Below are 18981 nucleotides of genomic sequence, written 5' to 3' on the forward strand. Positions count from 1 at the left end.
CATTTTCTGCAAGAAGAAAACAAAGTCGGCAGCCACCAGGTAAGGTGGCGACAGGTGTCATGGCACGCATGGACACCACATTGGGGGGGGGGGGGGGTTCCCTGCCTTACACTGCTGCAGGGCTTTTTTTGTAGCAGGAACTGCTTTGCGTATTAGGCTACACCCCCCTGATGGAGGCAATCCTTTAAAAGCTTACAGGGCTCTTCGTACAGGGCCTGCTGTAAGCTCCAGGAGGATTGGCTACATCAGGGGGTGTGGCCTAATATGCAAAGGAGGTCCTGCTAGAATTCCTTACAGGGCTCTTCGTACAGGGCCTGCTGTAAGCTCCAGGAGGACTGGCTACATCAGGGGTGTGTGGCCTAATATGCAAAGGAGGTCCTGCTTGAATTCCTTACAGGGCTCTTCATACAGGGCCTGCTGTAAGCTCCAGGAGGATTGGCTACATCAGGGGGTGTGGCCTCATATGCAAAGAAGGTCCTGCTAGAATTCCTTACAGGGCTCTTCGAACAGGGCCTGCTGTAAGCTCCAGGAGTATTGGCTACATCAGGGGGAGTGGCCTCATATGCAAAGGAGGTCCTGCTAGAATTCTTTACAGGGCTCTTCGTACAGGGCCTGCTGTAAGCTCTAGGAGGATTGGCTACATCAGGGGGTGTGGCCTAATATGCAAAGGAGGTCCTGCTAGAATTCCTTACAGGGCTCTTCGTACAGGGCCTGCTGTAAGCTCCAGGAGGATTGGCTACATCAGGGGGCGTGGCCTAATATGCAAAGGAGGTCCTACTACAAAAAACCCCCCTTCACTGCTATAAATAATAAATCCATCTAGATTTTTTCTTTTCTTTCTTTCTTTTTTTTGTGAGAGGCACCTGAGACAGAGAGGAAGTCGTCCACGGAAGTGATGTCGTCGACCGCCTCGGTGAGCACCCGGACTTGCTTCTCCCACTGGTCTTTGAAGACATCCATGTTGTCTTGGGCCACTTTGCTCTGAGGCCTGGCTGCCAACGTGAGCGCCGCATTGATGACCTATGAGTCAGAAACCAGCACTTATGAGCAACGGCAAAAAACAAAAAGAGAAAAGAAATAAGGCCCCCTTTTCTCCACGGAAAAGAACAAATTGATTAAAGAGTGCGTTAAATGCACAGCTGTGTGCTTTGATCGTTCTGTTCATTAAATGAGGCTCTGGATACAAATGCGTCCCCCCCCCCCTCTTCGCTATCTGGGCACAGCAATCAGCGATATAATGGAAAGCGTGAGACTCTAATCTTCGTACCAGGTGTTTTTCTGTGTCAAACACCTTATGCTCTCCAATGGCACAGAGGTTTCTTTCTGGCTTACCTGTGGGCACAGGCTGTCAATCTGGGTGGCCGCCATACGGACTAACTTGACTCCTTCTTCGTTATTGGAAATAGAACACGCCAAATTGGCAACCTGCAATTAAAACCGGTAGAATCTTAGGTCTGCGGCAACGCGGGTGGTTTCTCTCGCCGTTTTTAGGGGAAAGGACACACCTGGGGAGGGGAGAGGCGATTGCGCGTCAGCCTCCGATTTTTGTGAGCTCTGGAAACGTACGTCCTCTGCCTTCCGAGGAACAACCGAGGTCAAGCAAGAACAGAGAGCTGACCTGACATGGGATGTCTTTGTCCTTAGCGAGGGGGTTAGACAAACGGCTCGGTCAAATGGAAGCTGCGCAATCGCGGGCTTCGGAGCGTCATGGTGAAGAAAAGATCAAAATCCTTGTCAAGGCAAGGATGATCTTCTGACCTTCCTTTATATATATAAAAAAAATAATTTAATTTATATCCTGCCCTCCCCACCAAAGGCAGGCTCAGGGTGGCTCACAAACCAAGGGTCAACACAAACACATTAGTGTAACCGATACAATAAACAACAATTAATAATAATAATAATAATTTTTTATTTATACCCTGCCCTCCCCGCCGAGGCAGGCTCAGGGCGGCTTACAAGACATGATACATATGCCATGATATAACAACAAAATCAGAATAATAACAATTAAAATACAGTTCATAAATTTAAGTTCATTTAAATTAAATAAATAATCTAAAAACCAGTAAAACTTAATGGTGCTACAGTCTCAGTATATATAAAATGGCTTAATGTTATTGCCAAGGTTCCACCTTAAAAAGCAAGTTGGAAGAGGGCGGTTTTACAAGCCCTACGGAACTGATTAAGATCCCGTAGGGCCCGCACTTTCTCTGGCAGCTGGTTCCACCTTTGGGGTGCCATTATCGAAAAGGCCTGCTCCAGTGTTGTTTTTAGCTTGGCCTCCTTTGGCCCAGGGATTTTCAGAAGGTTTTGTGAACTAGATCTCAGTGCTCTCTGGGGAACATATGGAGAGTTTTATTATTAAAAACATAAAAACAATTTAAAACCATTGCGTGCGCCGCTATCATAATTCCAGGCAGCGATTTAAATTCTGGTGGTCAGCTATACTCAGAGGTCTCCGGATCGCCGTAGTGTAGAGAAATAGGCCATTGATGGTGTTCTAATGGGCCAGTCCCATTGCTGCAGATGTAGGGTTGCCAAGTCGAACCCCAGAAATATCTGGGGACTTTGGGGGTGGAGCCAGGAGACTTTGGGGGTGGAGCCAGGAGCCACTGGGGTGGAGCTAGGGGGAGGGGGGAAACAGCGCTGGGGAGCGTGGCGAGCCGCCCCGCAGCTGCCGCCTCTTCTCCGCTCGCCGTGCTGCTCCTCCAAGATGGGCTCAGCCTGAGCCCATCTCAGAGGAGCAGCCACGGCGAGCGGAGAAGAGGCGGCAGCGGCACGGCGGCCTCGCCCGCTCCACCTCTGGGGTGGAAGCGGAGGGGGTGTGTGGAGGCGGGCCGGGGGCGTGGCGAGCCGCAAGTCCGGGTCCTTAGAAGGGCCCGGATTCGTGGCTCGCCATGCTCCTGGCCTGCCTCCCCCTCCCCTGTGCTGCTGCCGTCTCTTGGCTGCTCCTCCGAGATGGGCTCAGCCTGGGCCCATCTCAGAGGAGCATCTGCGGTGGGCGGGGAGGGGGCGGCAGCGGTGCAGTGCGGCGAGGCGGCCTCCGGGCGACTCACCATGCTCCCTGGCGCCGTTTCCCCCCCTCTCCCCCCGCTTCCATTTTTTTGGGGAGCGGGGGAAGAGGGTGGAAATCCTGGGGTCCCCCGCCAGGGCGGGAGGGTTGGGAAACCTATGCAGATGTTACCATTCATGTAAATGCCTGGCGGAAGAGTGCCATTTTGCAGGCCCTGCGGAACTGTAAGAGCTCTCGCAGGGCCCTAACCTCCTCCGGCAACTCATTCCACCAGCTAGGGGCAACGACGGAAAAGGCCCTGGCTCTCATTGCTTTGAGCTTCACTTATCTGATGCTGGGGACTGTCAACAGGTTTGAGACCCGGACTGAAGTGCTCGCTGGGGCATGTGCAGGGGAAGGCAGTCCCTAAGGTATGTAGGACCCTAGCCACATAGGGCTTTAAAGGTAATGACCAGCACACCTTGAAGCAAATCCAGTACCCCATCGGTAGCCAGTGCAGCGCTTTCAGCACAGGTTGGATGTGTTCCCGTAAAGGAAACACAAAAAATCAGGTGCCAAAAAACAATGGCCAAAAAAAAGCACAGGCGGTCCATCAGTGGGGCCAGTACACTAGAAGCCTTCACACTGTTTCCTCCCACCAAGCACTAAGAGTACAGAGCATCCCTGCCCCAGGCATAAGAACATAAGAGAAGCCATGTTGGATCAGGCCAACAGCCCATCCAGTCCAAAACCCTGTGTCACATAAAAACATCAGAGAAGCCATGTTGGATCAGGCCAGTGGCCCATCCAGTCAAACGCTCTGTGTCACATAAGAACATAAGAGAAGCCCTGTTGGATCAGGCCGGTGGCCCCTCCAGTCCAACACTTTGTGTCACATAAGAACATAAGAGAAGCCCTGTTGGATCACGCCAGTGGCCCATCCAGTCCAACACTCTGTGTCACATAAGAACATCAGAGAAGCCATGTTGGATCAGGCCAATGGCCCATCCAGTCCAACACTCTGTGTCACATAAGAGAAGCCCTGTTGGATCAGGCCAGTGGCCCCTCCAGTCCAACACTTTGTGTCACATAAGAACATAAGAGAAGCCCTGTTGGATCAGGCCAGTGGCCCATCCAGTCCAACACTCTGTGTCACAAAAGAACATCAGAGAAGCCATGTTGGATCAGGCCAATGGCCCATCCAGTCAAACACTCTGAGTCACATAAGAACATAAGAGAAGCCCTGTTGGATCAGGCCAGTGGCCCATCCAGTCCAACACTCTGTGTCTCATAAGAACATAAGAGAAGACCTGTTGGATCAGGCCAGTGGCCCATCCAGTCCAACACTCTGTGTCTCATAAGAACATAAGAGAAGCCATGTTGGATCAGGCCAATGGCCCATCCAGTCAAACACTCTGTGTCACATAAGAACATAAGAGAAGCCATGTTGGATCAGGCCAGTGGCCCGTCCAGTCCAACGCTCTGTGTCACATAAGAACATAAGAGAAGCCATGTTGGATCAAGCCAACGGCCCATCCAGTCCCAACACTCTGTGTCACACAGTGGCCAAAAAATCAGGTGCCAAAAAACAATGGCCAAAAAAAAGCACAGGGGGTCCATCAGTGGGGCCAGCACACTAGAAGCCCTCACACTGTCCCCCCCCCCTCAAGCACCTCTGCCCCAGACAGAGAGTATGGGCGACCCTGCTACACTTCAAAAATGCTATGCCAGGCCTGGCACACACAAAATGGAGTCTGGCTTCACTTTGGTCAGTCTGACCCAGCTCTCAGTCACGCTGTGATCCGTAAGCACAGCACATTCGAGCCTTCAGTAATACAGCTCAAGATGCTTCTTCTTTGTCTCTGGCTAAGGTGTGGTCGCTGTGGAGAAAGCAAGCGCCTAGCTAATCTCATAATCTTCTCAGCCCCTGAGAAATGAACAGACTCAGGAAACTCCTTTTCTTTCTCTGCCCTCTCGTCAAACCTGTTGTCTTCTGTCAATAACACCTCCGGGTGTAGCTATATCAATATTGCCTGCCAACAACCTGTCTCCAGCTCCCCATCCTTCTGCTCTACCCCAAACACTAACTGCTCTTCTGCTCCCTTTTGAATCATCTTATTGCTCTGCTTAGTTTCATTCTTCTCCCAGCACCTTTCTAGAAATGAGCTATAAACACCGATTAGGCACACCCATCACATGGCTTCCTGAAAACCTTTGTCTCAGAAGAAGAATTGCGAATTTATACCACGCCTTTCTCTCAGAGACTCAGAGCGCCTTGCAATCTCATTATCTTCTTCCCCCACAACAGACACCCTGTGAGGCGGGTGGGGCTGAGGGAGCTCTGACAGAAGTTGCCCTTTCAAAGACAACCTCTGCCAGAGCTACGGCTGACCCAAAGCCATGCCAGCAGCTGCAAGTGGAGGAGTGGGGAATCAAACCCGGTTCTCCCAGATAAGAGTCCGCGCACTTAACCACTGCATCAAACTGACTCACAGCAAAACCTACCAACGTGCCTCTGTACACATTGTCTTGTAACCCAATAATCTATTCATACGATATTCTAAGGAACCTCCTGAATACCTATGCCTCAGAATATGTTTCTCCTTACTTAAGGAGGCCCTCTGGACATGCTCTGTGCGTCCTGCATTGGCACCTTCAAGACTCGAACCTCCAGACTCTGTCGGGTACCTCTGCAGTAGAGCGTGGGCCATTCTTCTGTCCTCCACGGACTTCCACTCACTGGAAAGCTAGCCATAAACTCCTTTTGCTCCACTAATCTCATCCCCGATCTTCTCCACCAAAATCCTATTTTCTGGTGTTCTTGTGTGTGTTAATATAATTGCGCGCGCGTGTGTGTTTATCGCATTATTATATTTTTAATAATTTTTTTCTTTACCAAAAATTGGTTGGGTCGTTTCCAAAATCTCTCTCTCTCCGAAGTTATTACTGGTAGACACTTTGTGGGTATTTCGCTCCTAAAGTTCTACCTGGGTCTTGCCCAGGGTTTTTTTTTTGGGGGGGGGGTGAGCAGAAACTCCTTTGCATATTAGGCCACACACCTCTGATGCAGTCAGTCCTCCAAGAACATTATTATTATTACTTTATTTATATTCCGCCCATTCCCCCATTTGGGGGCTCAGAGCGGAGTACAACATAAATAGTAATAAAATCACAATACAATCACAATCATAATAAAAACCAGTTACAACATTTAGTAAAGTACAACAGGATGGTCCAGCAAGATGACATAACAGAATAGTATAGCAGAATGGTACTACAGAAGAGCACAGAAGAATAGTACAGGGCTCTTCGTACAGGGCCTGCTGTAAGCTCCAGGGGGGTTGGCTACATCAGAGGGGTGTGACCTAATATGCAAAGGAGGTCCTGCTAGAATTCCTTACAGGGCTCTTCTTACAGGGCCTGCTGTAAGCTCCAAGGGGGTTGGCTACATCAGAGGGGTGTGGCCTAATATGCAAAGGAGGTCCTGCTAGAATTCCTTACAGGGCTTTTCGTACAGGGCCTGCTGTAAGCTCCAGGAGGATTGGCTACATCAGGGGGTGTGGCCTAATATGCAAAGGAGGTTCTGCTAGAATTCCTTACAGGGCTCTTCTTACAGGGCCTGCTGTAAGCTCCAGGGGGGTTGGCTACATCAGAGGGGTGCGGCCTAATATGCAAAGGAGTTCCTGCTACAAAACAAAAAAAAGCTCTGGTCTTGTCTCTTCTAATTCCCCTCCATAAAAGAGGAGACCCCTCGCATTTCTGATAACACTGTGGTTCAGTAAGTAATGCTGCTGGACGTGCAGAAGGTCCTGAATTCAATCCCAGTAATCTCCAGTTAAACATCCGGACATAGTTGATGTAAAAGACCTCCACCTGTGACCCTGGAGAGCTGTTTTGAGTCTGAGTAGACAATCCTGACCCTGATAGACCAAGGGTCTGGTTCAGTATAAGAAGAAGAAGACTGCAGATTTATACCCCGTTCTTCTCTCTGAATCAGAGACTCAGAGCGGCTTACAATCTCCTATATCTTCTCCCCCTCATAACAGACACCCTGTAAGGTGGGTGGGGCTGGAGAGGGCTCTCCCAGCAGCTGCCCTTTCAAGGACAACTCCTGCGAGAACTATGGCTGACCCAAGGCCATTCTAGCAGGTGCAAGCGGAAGAGCGGGGAATCAAACCCAGTTCTCCCAGATAAGAGTTCGCGCACTTAACTACTATACCAAACTGGCAGCTTCATGTATGTACATTTGTAACTTTTGCATGTTCTTTCATTTTTCACTTGAAACGTGAGACACAAGCCACTCTGGAAGCCACCAAACAGAGATTCCAAGATAAATAGTTCAGTTCACTTCAGTTTATTTCAATACAAGATCAGCTCCCTGTGGCTATTAAATAAGCAGACAAATAGATCTCTACGTCTTTGGGGTGATTTCTCAGTGCTCAAAGAGCAATTTCAGGAGTCAGCATTTTATGTTTCCAAGTGTTCTTTCTCTCAACCCACCACTGAGCATGTTCTGAGATCAAGTGACTAGGTTCTTTCCTGGTTCCTTAGATCAGCTTGCTGTGAGTCAAGAAGAAGACCCCGTGCTGTTAGGTATCGTATCAAGACAATATGCTATTATTTTATCAGATATGGCCAACGCAATCAATTGCAAAGAAGATAAGACGTAAATCATAAGTAACACCATTAAAATCATCAGCTCTAAAAGTACTTATAGAATCCTAGAATCACAGAGTCGGAAGGGACCTCCAGGGTCATCTAGTCCAACCCCCTGCACAATGCAGGAAACTCACAAATACCGCCCCCTAAATTCACAGGATCCTGATTGCTGTCAGATGGCCATCTAGCCTCTGTTTAAAAACTTCCAAGGTTTTATGTTCAAGGAGTTTGTCCTTCAGATACAACTTTCGCTTATATTTTCTTGGTTACCAAGGCAAACAAATGAAAGGAGCGAGTCGGTATCTGAGGGAAGTATAACTCCCCCACTTTCTCTGCTTCCGAGGAAGAGTTTTTTAAGCCATCCAAGAATGCTGCAAGAAAACTGGTTCTAGGCTCTGCGTAAAGAGGGAAGGAGAGAATACAATGGGGGGGAACGCTGGAGCTCTGTGAATCCAAAAAGGCGAAGCATTAGATGAACATAGAACACTTAAGCACATTCTACATTTCTTACACTTCGTGGCTTAGGAAGCTCTGGCGAAAGAGAAGAATCCTTGGTATATTAAAATGACTAATTGTTGCCAAAAGAAGAAGAACATACATATAAACTCCCTTCTACCATTGTTTCAGCACTGCCTTACAAACCGACGCACGGTTCCCATTGCACTATGTAGTTGGTAAATTGCTCTCGGTAAGATTTCTCAAGGGACTGTCTTATGTATCGGAAGAAAGATCTGTGCTCTTTCTTTCCACTGCCTGTCCTCCCCTCCGCAGCATAACAATAGCAAATATGCTATCAAGCAACATGCCTATCTTCCAAAGCACCACTATGTTGCAGAAGCCGGGAGAATTGGGTTCGATAGCCATCTCGAGGTGGTTATTCATTTCCACACAGACCGACTCTTCTGTTCAAAGCCAGACGGTTGTTCCCCATACTGATTCCCGAGATAGGCGCCGGGCTCCTTCGTTGCTAAGGCCTGCTCTGATAGGCTCTCCTGGTGGGAGAAGTCTCTCTTTCAACTTCAAGACTTTGCCTGAGGGTAGGAGTTGCCATCTCTGGGTTGGGAAACATCTGGAGACTTTGGGGGTGGAGCCTGGGCAGGGTGAAGTTAGGGGAGGGGAAGGACCCCGACAGGGTATAATGCCATACGATCCACCCTCCAAGGCAGACTTTTTCTCCAGGGGAATTGATCGTGGTCGTCTGGAGATCAGTTGTAATAACGGAAGATTCCCCAGGTGGCACCTGGAGGTTGGCAAGGGCTGAGAGGTTGAAGTGGAAGGGTTAAAGAATGTCAGAACCTGCAGGGACCGCTTTCACTCAGGGCCTACCCTCATTCAATGCAACGTAAAAGGTAAAGGTCATCCCCTGTGCAAGCACCAGTCGTTTCCGACTCTGGGGTGACGCTGCTTTCACAACGTTTTCACAGCAGACTTTTTACAGGGTGGTTTGCCATTGCCTTTCCCAGTCATCTACGCTCCATCACCCCCCCCCCCCCCAGCAAGCTGGGTACTCCTTTTACCAACCTCAGAAGGATGGAAGGCTGAGTCAACCTCGAGCCGGCTACCTGAAAACCCAGCTTCCGCCAGGGATCGAACTCAGGTTGTGAGCAGAGAGTTCAGACTGCAGTACTGCAGCTTTACCACTCTGCGCCACAGGGCTCGATGCAACGTAAGTGGCTATAAAACCGCCACTGCCCCTTTGTTTGTGTGGAAACTGCCTTCAGGGTGGCCACAGAAGTGAATATCGTAGCATAATGGGTACAGTGCTGAACTGTGTTGGTCTAGTTTAGGACGGCTGGACTGGTCAGACAACCATCCTTACTTTCACTTAGCAGAGTGCTCCTTCTGAGCTTCAGTCCATCAGCATAGTCTAGTCAAATAGTCACCACACTATCTCACAAACTGTAGCACAAATGTAGCATCGATCCAAAAACAATACCAATACCTAATCAATATAGCAATGTTAGAAATATGTAAGAGTGCTTTTGAGAAATAATCTTCTATAGCAGCTTGAAGCAAAGGAGTGTTAGCTTGCAGAGAGAAAAAGGGAACTGTGACAGGTCATTGACCTTTCAAAACCGCAGGCTGAAAAGCATAGAACAGAGCCTACAGAGAAGCAAGATAGGTGCTGGGGATGGAGCAAGAAATTGTGGGCGTGTGGGTAGAATGTTTCTAGAGAAAGAGGAACTAGGGTTTACAGAGGCCGTAAGAAAGGCCCCAAGAAGAACCCAGAAGGTTGAAAAACAACTCGAATTGTGGTGAAAATGTGACGTAGGCACCTTGAGAACATGAGTGTTTTGAGCTAGAAGTTAAAGTGGAAAAACCCAATAAAAGGCGGCAGGCAATTGTAATTCGCTGCTCAGAGCCCAGAGTCCAGACTCTCTCTCTGATGCCCGTGTATAGAGCGCTTATGCACGTTAAATAAAGAAGCTGTTTTCCTGATCCCTCGTGTCCGCGGCCTCCGTTATTGATCCGGCAGAATTTGGTAATGTATAAATAGGGTTTCCCCTGCTACACACAGAGGGCCTTTGCTTTAAGATAAGAAACCACTACTGGTGGATTTATTGAAAATAAACATAATATATAACTGCCATGGCGAGAAAAGCGTGACGTTAACTATTCTAACGAACTGGATGGCTTTGGATTGTAGTAGGCTATTTGCTTAGTTCATTTCAGGAGGAGAGACACCATGCTGCTCTTCCTGTTGCATGCAGGAAAGAAGAAGTAGGAAGAGGAGGAGAACAGGAAGAAGGAAGTTCCCTGAAATGACATTCTACCGGTTAGAGAGGGCAAGTGATAGTAGACAGACAGGAAGGAGACTGATGCTGTCCTAGCTATCTAGCTTGCTCTATGGCAGGGGTGGCCAACGGTTGCTCTCCAGATGTTTGGCCATGCTGGCTGGGGCTGATGGGAGTTGTAGGCAAAAAAACATCTGGAGAGCTACCGTTGGCCACATCCACTCTATGGTGTTTGTGGTCTTTGAGGACTGAGCAAGAGCTATCCCCACTCTGTTCTTCCAGCACTGTGTGCCAGGAAGTTACCTAGTGTTCCCACCCTCTAGTGCAGGGGTCCCCAACACGGTGCCCATAAGAACATAAGAGAAGCCATGTTGGATCAGGCCACTGGCCCATTCAGTTCAACACTCTGTGTCACATAAGAACATAAGAGAAGCCATGTTGGATCAGGCCACTGGCCCATCCAGTCCAACACTCTGTGTCACATAAGAACATAAGAGAAGCCAAGTTGGATCAGGCCAGTGGCCCATCCAGTCCAACACTCTGTGTCACATAAGAACATAAGAGAAGCCATGTTGGATCAAGCCAACGGCCCATCCAGTCCAACACTCTGTGTCACATAAGAACATAAGAGAAGCCCTGTTGGATCAGGCCAGTGGCCCCTCCAGTCCAACACTCTGTGTCACATAAGAACATAAGAGAAGCCCTGTTGGATCAGGCCAGTGGCCCATCCAGTCCAACACTCTGGGTCACATAAGAACATAAGAGAAGCCATGTTGGATCAGGCCAATGGCCCATCCAGTCCAACACTCTGTGTCACATAAGAACATAAGAGAAGCCCTGTTGGATCAGGCCAGTGGCCCATCCAGTCCAACACTCTGGGTCACACAGTGGCAGCAATTTTTATACACACACACACACACACACACACACACACACACTGTGGCTAATAGCCACTGATGGACCTCTGCTCCATATTTTTATCTAAACCCCTCTTGAAGGTGGCTATGCTTGTGGCTGCCACCACCTCCGGTGGCAGTGAATTCCACATGTTAATCACCCTTTGGGTGAAGAAGTACCTCCTTTCATCCGTTTTAACCTGTCTGCTCAGCAATTTCATTGAATGCCCAAGAGTTCTTGTATTGTGAGAAAGGGAGAAAAGTATTTCCTTCTCTACTTTCTCCATCCCATGCATTATCTTGTAAACCTCTATCATGTCACCCCGCAGTCGACGTTTCTCCAAGCTAAAGAGTCCCAAGCGTTTCAACCTTTCTTCATAGGGAAAGTGTTCCAGCCCTTTAATCATTCTAGTTGCCCTTTTCTGGACTTTCTCCAGTGCTATAATATCCTTTTTGAGGTGCGGCGACCAGAACTGCACACAGTACTCCAAATGAGACCGCACCATCGATTTATACAGGGGCATTATGATACTGGCTGATTTGTTTTCAATTCCCTTCCTAATAATCTCCAGCATGGCGTTGGCCTTTTTTATTGCAAACGCACACTGTCTTGACATTTTCAGTGAGTTATCTACCAAGACCCCAAGATCTCTCTCTTGGTCAGTTTCTGCCAGTTCACACCCCATCAACTTGTATTTGTAGCTGGGATTCTTGGCCCCAATGTGCATTACTTTGCACTTGGCCACATTGAACCGCATCTGCCACGTTGACGCCCACTCACCCAGCCTCAACAGATCCCTTTGGAGTTCCTCACAATCCTCTCTGGTTCTCACCACTCTGAACAATTTAGTGTCATCTGCAAACTTGGCCACTTCACTGCTCACTCCCAACTCTGAATCATTTATGAACAAGTTAAAGAGCATGGGACCCAGCATGAGACCCATGGGCGTCATGGTGTCAGCATGGTGGGTCAAGATCCGATACCTTTTCAGGTGACCACGTGTTTTTAGAAAGCAGGTGGGGCTATTGTTAAGGCTGAAGAGTTTCAACTAGGATTCTGCCAGACTTTGCTCCCTGACGTCACGTGGCTGGCTCCACTTCCCGCAGCAGCTGTTTTATGCCTTGCTTGGTGCCCACAGGCTCAAGGTTGGCAACCCCTGCTCTAACGCTAGCTGCGGATTCAGAAATGTTTCCTGTAGTCGCCCAGCAACTCTTACCAAGAGTGTCAAACTCATTTGTTATGAGGGCCGGATTTGACATAAGAACATAAGAGAAGCCATGCTGGATCAGGCCAGCGGCCCATCAAGTCCAACATTCTGTGTCACACAGTGGCAAAAAATGTTATATACACACATACACTGTGGCTAATAGCCACTGATGGACCTGTGCTCCATATTTTTATCTAAACCCCTCTTGAAGGTGGCTATACTTGTGGCCGCCACCACCTCCTGTGGCAGTGAATTCCACATGTTAATCACCCTTTGGGTGAAGAAGTACTTCCTTTTATCCGTCTTAACCTGTCTGCTCAGCAATTTCATCGAATGCCCACGAGTTCTTGTATTGTGAGAAAGGGAGAAAAGTACTTCTTTCTCTACTTTCTCCATTCCATGCATTATCTTGTAAACCTCTATCATGTCCCCCCGCAGTCGACGTTTCTCCAAGCTAAAGAGTCCCAAGCGTTTCAACCTTTCTTCATAGGGAAAGTGCTCCAGCCCTTTAATCATTCTAGTTGCCCTTTTCTGGACTTTCTCCAATGCTATAATATCCTTTTTGAGGTGCGGCGACCAGAACTGCACACAGTACTCCAAATGAGACCGCACCATCGATTTATACAGGGGCATTATGATACTGGCTGATTTGCTTTCAATTCCCTTCCTAATAATTCCCAGTATGGCGTTGGCCTTTTTTATTGCAAACGCACACTGTCTTGACATTTTCAGTGAGTTATCTATCATGACCCCAAGATCTCTCTCTCATCAATGAGACCTCGTCAGGTTGGGCCAGGTGTGTCATAAAATGTACTGCCAGACAAGCCCAAAGGGTGTTTATATATATATATATATATATATATATATATATATAACTCAAAAATAGAACATGCTTACAACATTGGCACTCTTGCAATATTTTATTTAACAGTTTCTCATAACTGACACCTCTTGTCCCGAATTATTGCCTCAAAAACCGGAGACGATGTGTCTGTGCTGTAGCAATCTTGAGTATGCTGTACAGGTGTCCTTCAAGCGTGTATCAGCAAGTTGCAAACCTACTTTTGATTTGCTCACAGGCCTGGAAAAGGAAATTTTAAGGCTTAATGAGGCAAGATGCGGGGACAGCTGTGACTAAACCTTCCCTGTATATCCAAAAAAAGGCAAATAGTAGTTAAAAATGTCATGCTGGCCTAGGGCTGCCAACTCCAGGCCTAGGGCTGCCAACTCCAGATTCCTAGTGGTATATGATGCCATAGAACCCACCTTCCAAACCATGTGTTTTCTCCAGGGGAACTGATCTCTGTTGCCTAGGGAACAGTCATAATTCTGAGAGATCTCCAGGCTCCTTCTGGAGGCCGGTAAATAAGGAGAGAGTTCACTCATAGACCGTGGAAGATATACAACCACACGGTTATAGTGACCAAATAACGAAATAGTATCATCAAAATGTAACAATAAACAAAAAATTAGGAGTCCCGATGTGCAGGGGGTCGACTTGAAATCCCTGCTTCGTTCACACTTCACGCAAGGGGTGCTCCACGCAAGTTAATGTCAAAAGTCCAGCTCAGACCAAAATCAATATAGGTAATCACACAACGTTCAATGAATTTAAATTAATGAATTTCTCATAGGGACACAAAGTGTCTCCAAAACAACTTCAAAGACAGGCACTACGCTCAATAAGGCTCAATGGCTCAATGGCGATTAACGTGCGTGGAGTTGGGCAATGGCGATTAACTTGCGTGGAGTTGGCAATGGCGATTAAATTGCGTGGAGTTGGCGATGGCGATTAACTTGCGTGGCGCACCCCTTGCACGAAGTGTGAACGAAGCAGGAATTCCAAGTCGACCCCCTGCACATTGGGACTCCTAATTTTTGCTTATTGTTACATTTTGATAATATTATTTCATTATTTAGTCACTATAACCATGTGGTTGTATATCTTCTGCAGTCTATGAGTGAACTTTCTCCTTATTTACCAGCCTCCAGAAGGAGCCTGGAGATCTCTCAGAATTATGATTGTTCCCTAGGCAATTAGTCACTATAACCATGTGGTTGTATATCTTCCTTCTGGAGGCTGGCAACCCCAGGATATGATGGAGCTCCTACCCACGTGCCCTTTCAATCAACGCATAAGATTTGGAGCACAGACGCTCCTACTTTGTGCTTGGACGGTGTGAGGGAATGGCAATTAACATTCTGGAATGACCAAGACATGGTATGAGAAGCTTGGGACTTCTGGGGAAGCCATCTGCGCTTGGGTTCTCACCAGATGGCACCCAAAATGGAATTCAGATTCAAGCCCATTCTAAAATCAGAGTCGTCATTTCCAAAATCTGCATTTCATTGTATCTGCCATATGCTCGTCCCAGATGTACTTGAACTCCGAAGAGTCTCAGAGCGGCTCACAATCTCCTTTACCTTCCTCCCCCACAAGAGACACCCTGTGAGGTAAATGAAGATATTGGATTTATATCCCACCCTCCACTCCGAAGAGTCTCAGAGCGGCTCACAATCTCCTTTACCTTCTTCCTCCACAACAGACACCCTGTGAGGTAAATGAAGATATTGGATTTATATCCCGCCCTCCACTCCGAAGAGTCTCAGAGCGGCTCACAATCTCCTTTACCTTCCTCCCCCACAACAGACACCCTGTGAGGTAAATGAAGATATTGGATTTATATCCCGCCCTCCACTCCGAAGAGTCTCAGAGCGGCTCAGAATCTCCTTTACCTTCCTCCCCCGCAACAGACACCCTGTGAGGTAGATGAAGATATTGGATTTATATCCCGCCCTCCACTCCGAAGAGTCTCAGAGCGGCTCATAATCTCCTTTCCCTTCCTCCCCCACAACAGACACCCTGTGAGGTGGGTGGGGCTGGAGAGGGCTCTCACAGCAGCTGCCCTTTCAAGGACAACCTCTGCCAGAGCTCTGGCTGACCCAAGGCCATTCCAGCAGGTGCAAGTGGAGGAGTGGGGAATCAAACCCGGTTCTCCCAGATAAGAGTCCGCACACTTCACCGCTACACGAAACTGGCTCTCCAATAAAATTGCAAGCCACCATTCTGTCACTGATGAAGTGGAAACAGAAGCACGACAAACACCTCTGCAGTGTGGTACCACCTCAAAAGAAACGGGAAAGCAGAATGAGGGTGGCTTAGCGATCGCATTTTCATCCCATCTTTCCATCAATACGATACGGCAGAGTCCATTAGGGTTGCCAAGTCCAACTCAAGAATTATCTGGGGACTTTGGGGTGGATCCAGGAGCAAGGTTGTGGCAAGCATGACTGAACTCCAAAGGGAGTTAAGGCCATCACATTTAAAGGGACTGCATTTGGGAATAATGAAGGATAGGGGCGCCTTCTTTCGGGGCTCATAGAACTGGACCCCCAGGTCCAATCGTTTTGAGATGTGGGGCGAGTATCGAAGAGAGGCACTGCATGCAATGCTGAAAATATGGTGCCACTACCACAAAAAAGCCCTCCTCCAGAGCCCCAGATACCCATGGATCAATTCTCCATCATACCCTATGGGAATCTGTCTCCATAGGGAATAATGGAGTGCCCAGCAGACATCCCCCCCCCCCAATTTCTGATAACCCTGAAGCAGGGGGAGGGCTTCCAAACCGGGGTATCCCCTGCCCCCGCCTGGGGATTGGCAACCCTATGTGAGAAGTCTCCACGTCTCCCATCGAGGTAGGCCTTCAGTTTTAACTCTCTGAAATACTACGCTCAAACATAAATAAACGCCGGGCTGACCGCGGGAGGTGCTCGCAAAAGCCATATTTTGTTCAGATCAGCGGAAGAGTGTCAGTTTAAACAAACACATGCTTAATAAATATTCTCCGTTGGTTATTATTCATTGCGGCCAGCAGCAAAGCTACCGGTTGGAAATGATCCATGACTTGAATTCCAATGCCCCCGTCTCACTCTCTGCCATCTCCCCTCGTGGCAATCATCTGTCCCTCTTCCCAACAGACGACACGGGCAAAGCTCCGACCCATCTGTTCGAGAGCCCCCGCCCCGTTTCACTTAGCAATGACAGGTTTCTCAAGGCCGCCAGTGTCAAAAACCCAGGGCAGCAAAGGGAGACCCTTCCAGGTTCCATGGGAAGACTTCCACTGGCATCCCCTTGATTGAAATGTGTGTAGGGTTGCCAAGTCCAATTTAAGAAATATCTGGGGACTTTGGGGGTGGAGCCAGGAGGCATTGGGGGCGGAGCCAAGAGCAAGGGTGTGACAAGCATAATTGAACTTCAAGGGAGTTCTGGCCATCACATTTAAGGGGACTGCACACATTTTTAAATGCCTTCATTCCATAGGAAATAATGAAGGATAGGGGCACCTTCTTTTGGGGCTCATAGAATTGGACTCCCTGGTCCAATCGTTTTGAAACTTGGGAGGTATTTTGGGGAGAGGCACTAGATGATATACTGAAAATTTGGTGCCTCTATCTCAAAAAACAGCCCCCCCAGAGCCCCCGATACCCGCGGATCAATTCCCCATCATTCCCTATGGGAATCGTTCATGGAGGTGCATGGTGGCTGTGGGGGCGGGGCTTCCCCCGCCGGCCAGCTGGCTGGGGGAGGGGGGAAGCCTGTAAAACCGGGGGATCCCCCTCTGGGACCTGGGGATTGGGAAGCCTAAATGTGTGGGTTATCTGTTTTATTTCGGGGGCGTGGGACGCACGCGAATTGGTCTTTTTTTTTTGCTAGCGGCCTCCAAATGCTCACCTCAGAAGGCGCTCCCCGAAGACAACATTGTCTCGCTGGTTTGTTGTTTTCGCTAGTAGGCTTCTATTTGATATACAGCCAATGGTACCCTCAATCTTCATTTTAAAAAAACCCCAAACCCTCCAAGAGATACAACAAATGGTAATTAAGACGCGAGCGATGGCTGCAAAACGCAGACGCTTCCTCTGAAACTTCTAGCGCAAGATCCGGGCCTTAAACACCAGCAAGGACCATTAAAGTTCAGCTGAATAAAAGCGGCTTTTCGTCTCGTAAATAAAACAAGCCATCTTTCAAGCTTCCCTTTACCTCCCCTTTTATGATCATCAAGATGAAAGAACTGTCCTAAGGCTCAAAAAGCACTATATATCTTACCTTCTCCCAGGTATACGAGATATCATCTGAAAGCCACTTTAATGGCACCATAATAGGTACCTTGAAAAGGCAATAGAACCATCAAGCCCGCAGAACGCTAATGGAAACCAGAGTTCTTTGGCTGCATCTCCAGTGAACGAACTTTGACTCTTCTTTCTTTGGGCGGAAGAATTATGCCTTTGATACGATTGCGCTTAGGGTTTGACTTAAAGAAACCTTTCATCAGCCTGCATAGAATCTAGAATGCAGATTGTAGAACGTTTCAGAGGCTAGCAGTAGAAGAGACCAACAAGATTTCTGAGAGTCAAAGTTTCCATCTTCGGAAAAAAACCCAGCTAAATTGGAGTCCTGAAGCACCTTACTATCCAAGATTTTCAGGGTGAAAGCTTCTGGAAGTCAAACCTCGCTTCTTCAGATGCTAGGGTTGCCAAGTCCAATTAAAGAAAAATCTGGGGACTTTGGGGGCAGAGCCAGGAGACTTTGGGGGTGGAGCCAGGAGACATTGGGGGTGGAGCCAGGAACAAGGATGTGACAAGCATAATTGAACTCCAAGGGAGTTCTGGCCATCACATTTAAAGGGACAGCACACCTTTTTAAATGCCTTTCTTCCATAGGAAATTATTAAGGACAGGGTCACCATCTTTTGGGGCTCATAGAATTGGACCCTCTGGTCCAATATTTTTGAAACTTGGGGGGTATTTTGGGGAGAGGCACTAGCTGCTATACTAAAAATCTGGTGCCTCTACCTCAAAAAATAGCCCCCCCAGAGCCCCCAATACCCATGGATCAATTCCCTATTATTCTCTATGGAAATCGTTCTCCATAGGGAATAATAGAGTGCCTAGTAGACATTTCCCTCCCCCCCCACGCTTTCTAAAGGGGGGGGGCCTCCATACCAGGGAATCCCCCCTCCCTGTCCCCTCCCTCTCTCTCTCTCTCTCACACACACACACAAATACTTACCGTACTTGGTCTTCTTCCAGCAGAATTTGCTCGCTGTGAGCTGCACAGGAAAAGAAAGGGAGGGGCCGTTCCTGTTTCCTGTGCAGCCTTAAAGGGACACATTTTAAAAACGGATCCCAAGCTGTAAAACAACATGATGCCTACAGGTATGTTCTCTCTCCCCCCGCCCCCAGATTTTTTAAGAGCAGGGGAGGAGGCTGAAAATTCGGGGGTCCCCCGCCAGGGCGGGAGGGTTGGGAAGCCTATCAGATGCAAGTGAGCAGGGCTTTTTTTGTAGCAGGAACTCCTTTGCATTTTAGGCCACACACCTCTGATGTAGCCAATCCTCATGGAGCTTATAGTAGGCCCTGTACTAAACGCTCCGTAAGCTCTTGGAGGATTGGCTACATCAGGGGTGAGTGGCTTAATATGCAAAGGA

At 48.3% G+C, this 18981-nt stretch overlaps 1 protein-coding gene across 3 annotated transcripts in view; it reads right to left on the minus strand.

The window, feature by feature from the left end:
- CTNNA2 (catenin alpha 2) overlaps positions 1–18981 on the minus strand; it is a 1018631-nt gene that overhangs the window by 170133 nt on the left and 829517 nt on the right. For all 3 annotated transcript variants that reach the window (XM_060247184.1, XM_060247186.1, XM_060247187.1), the window contains 2 exons: positions 1333–1425; positions 864–1020 (listed from right to left, as the gene is read on the minus strand). In XM_060247184.1, the coding sequence (XP_060103167.1) occupies positions 864–1020; positions 1333–1425 (250 nt within the window). The remainder of the gene's footprint in view (positions 1–863; positions 1021–1332; positions 1426–18981) is intronic.

The sequence above is a fragment of the Heteronotia binoei genome, chromosome 9, assembly GCF_032191835.1.
Source record: "Heteronotia binoei isolate CCM8104 ecotype False Entrance Well chromosome 9, APGP_CSIRO_Hbin_v1, whole genome shotgun sequence".
NCBI lineage: Eukaryota > Metazoa > Chordata > Lepidosauria > Squamata > Gekkonidae > Heteronotia > Heteronotia binoei.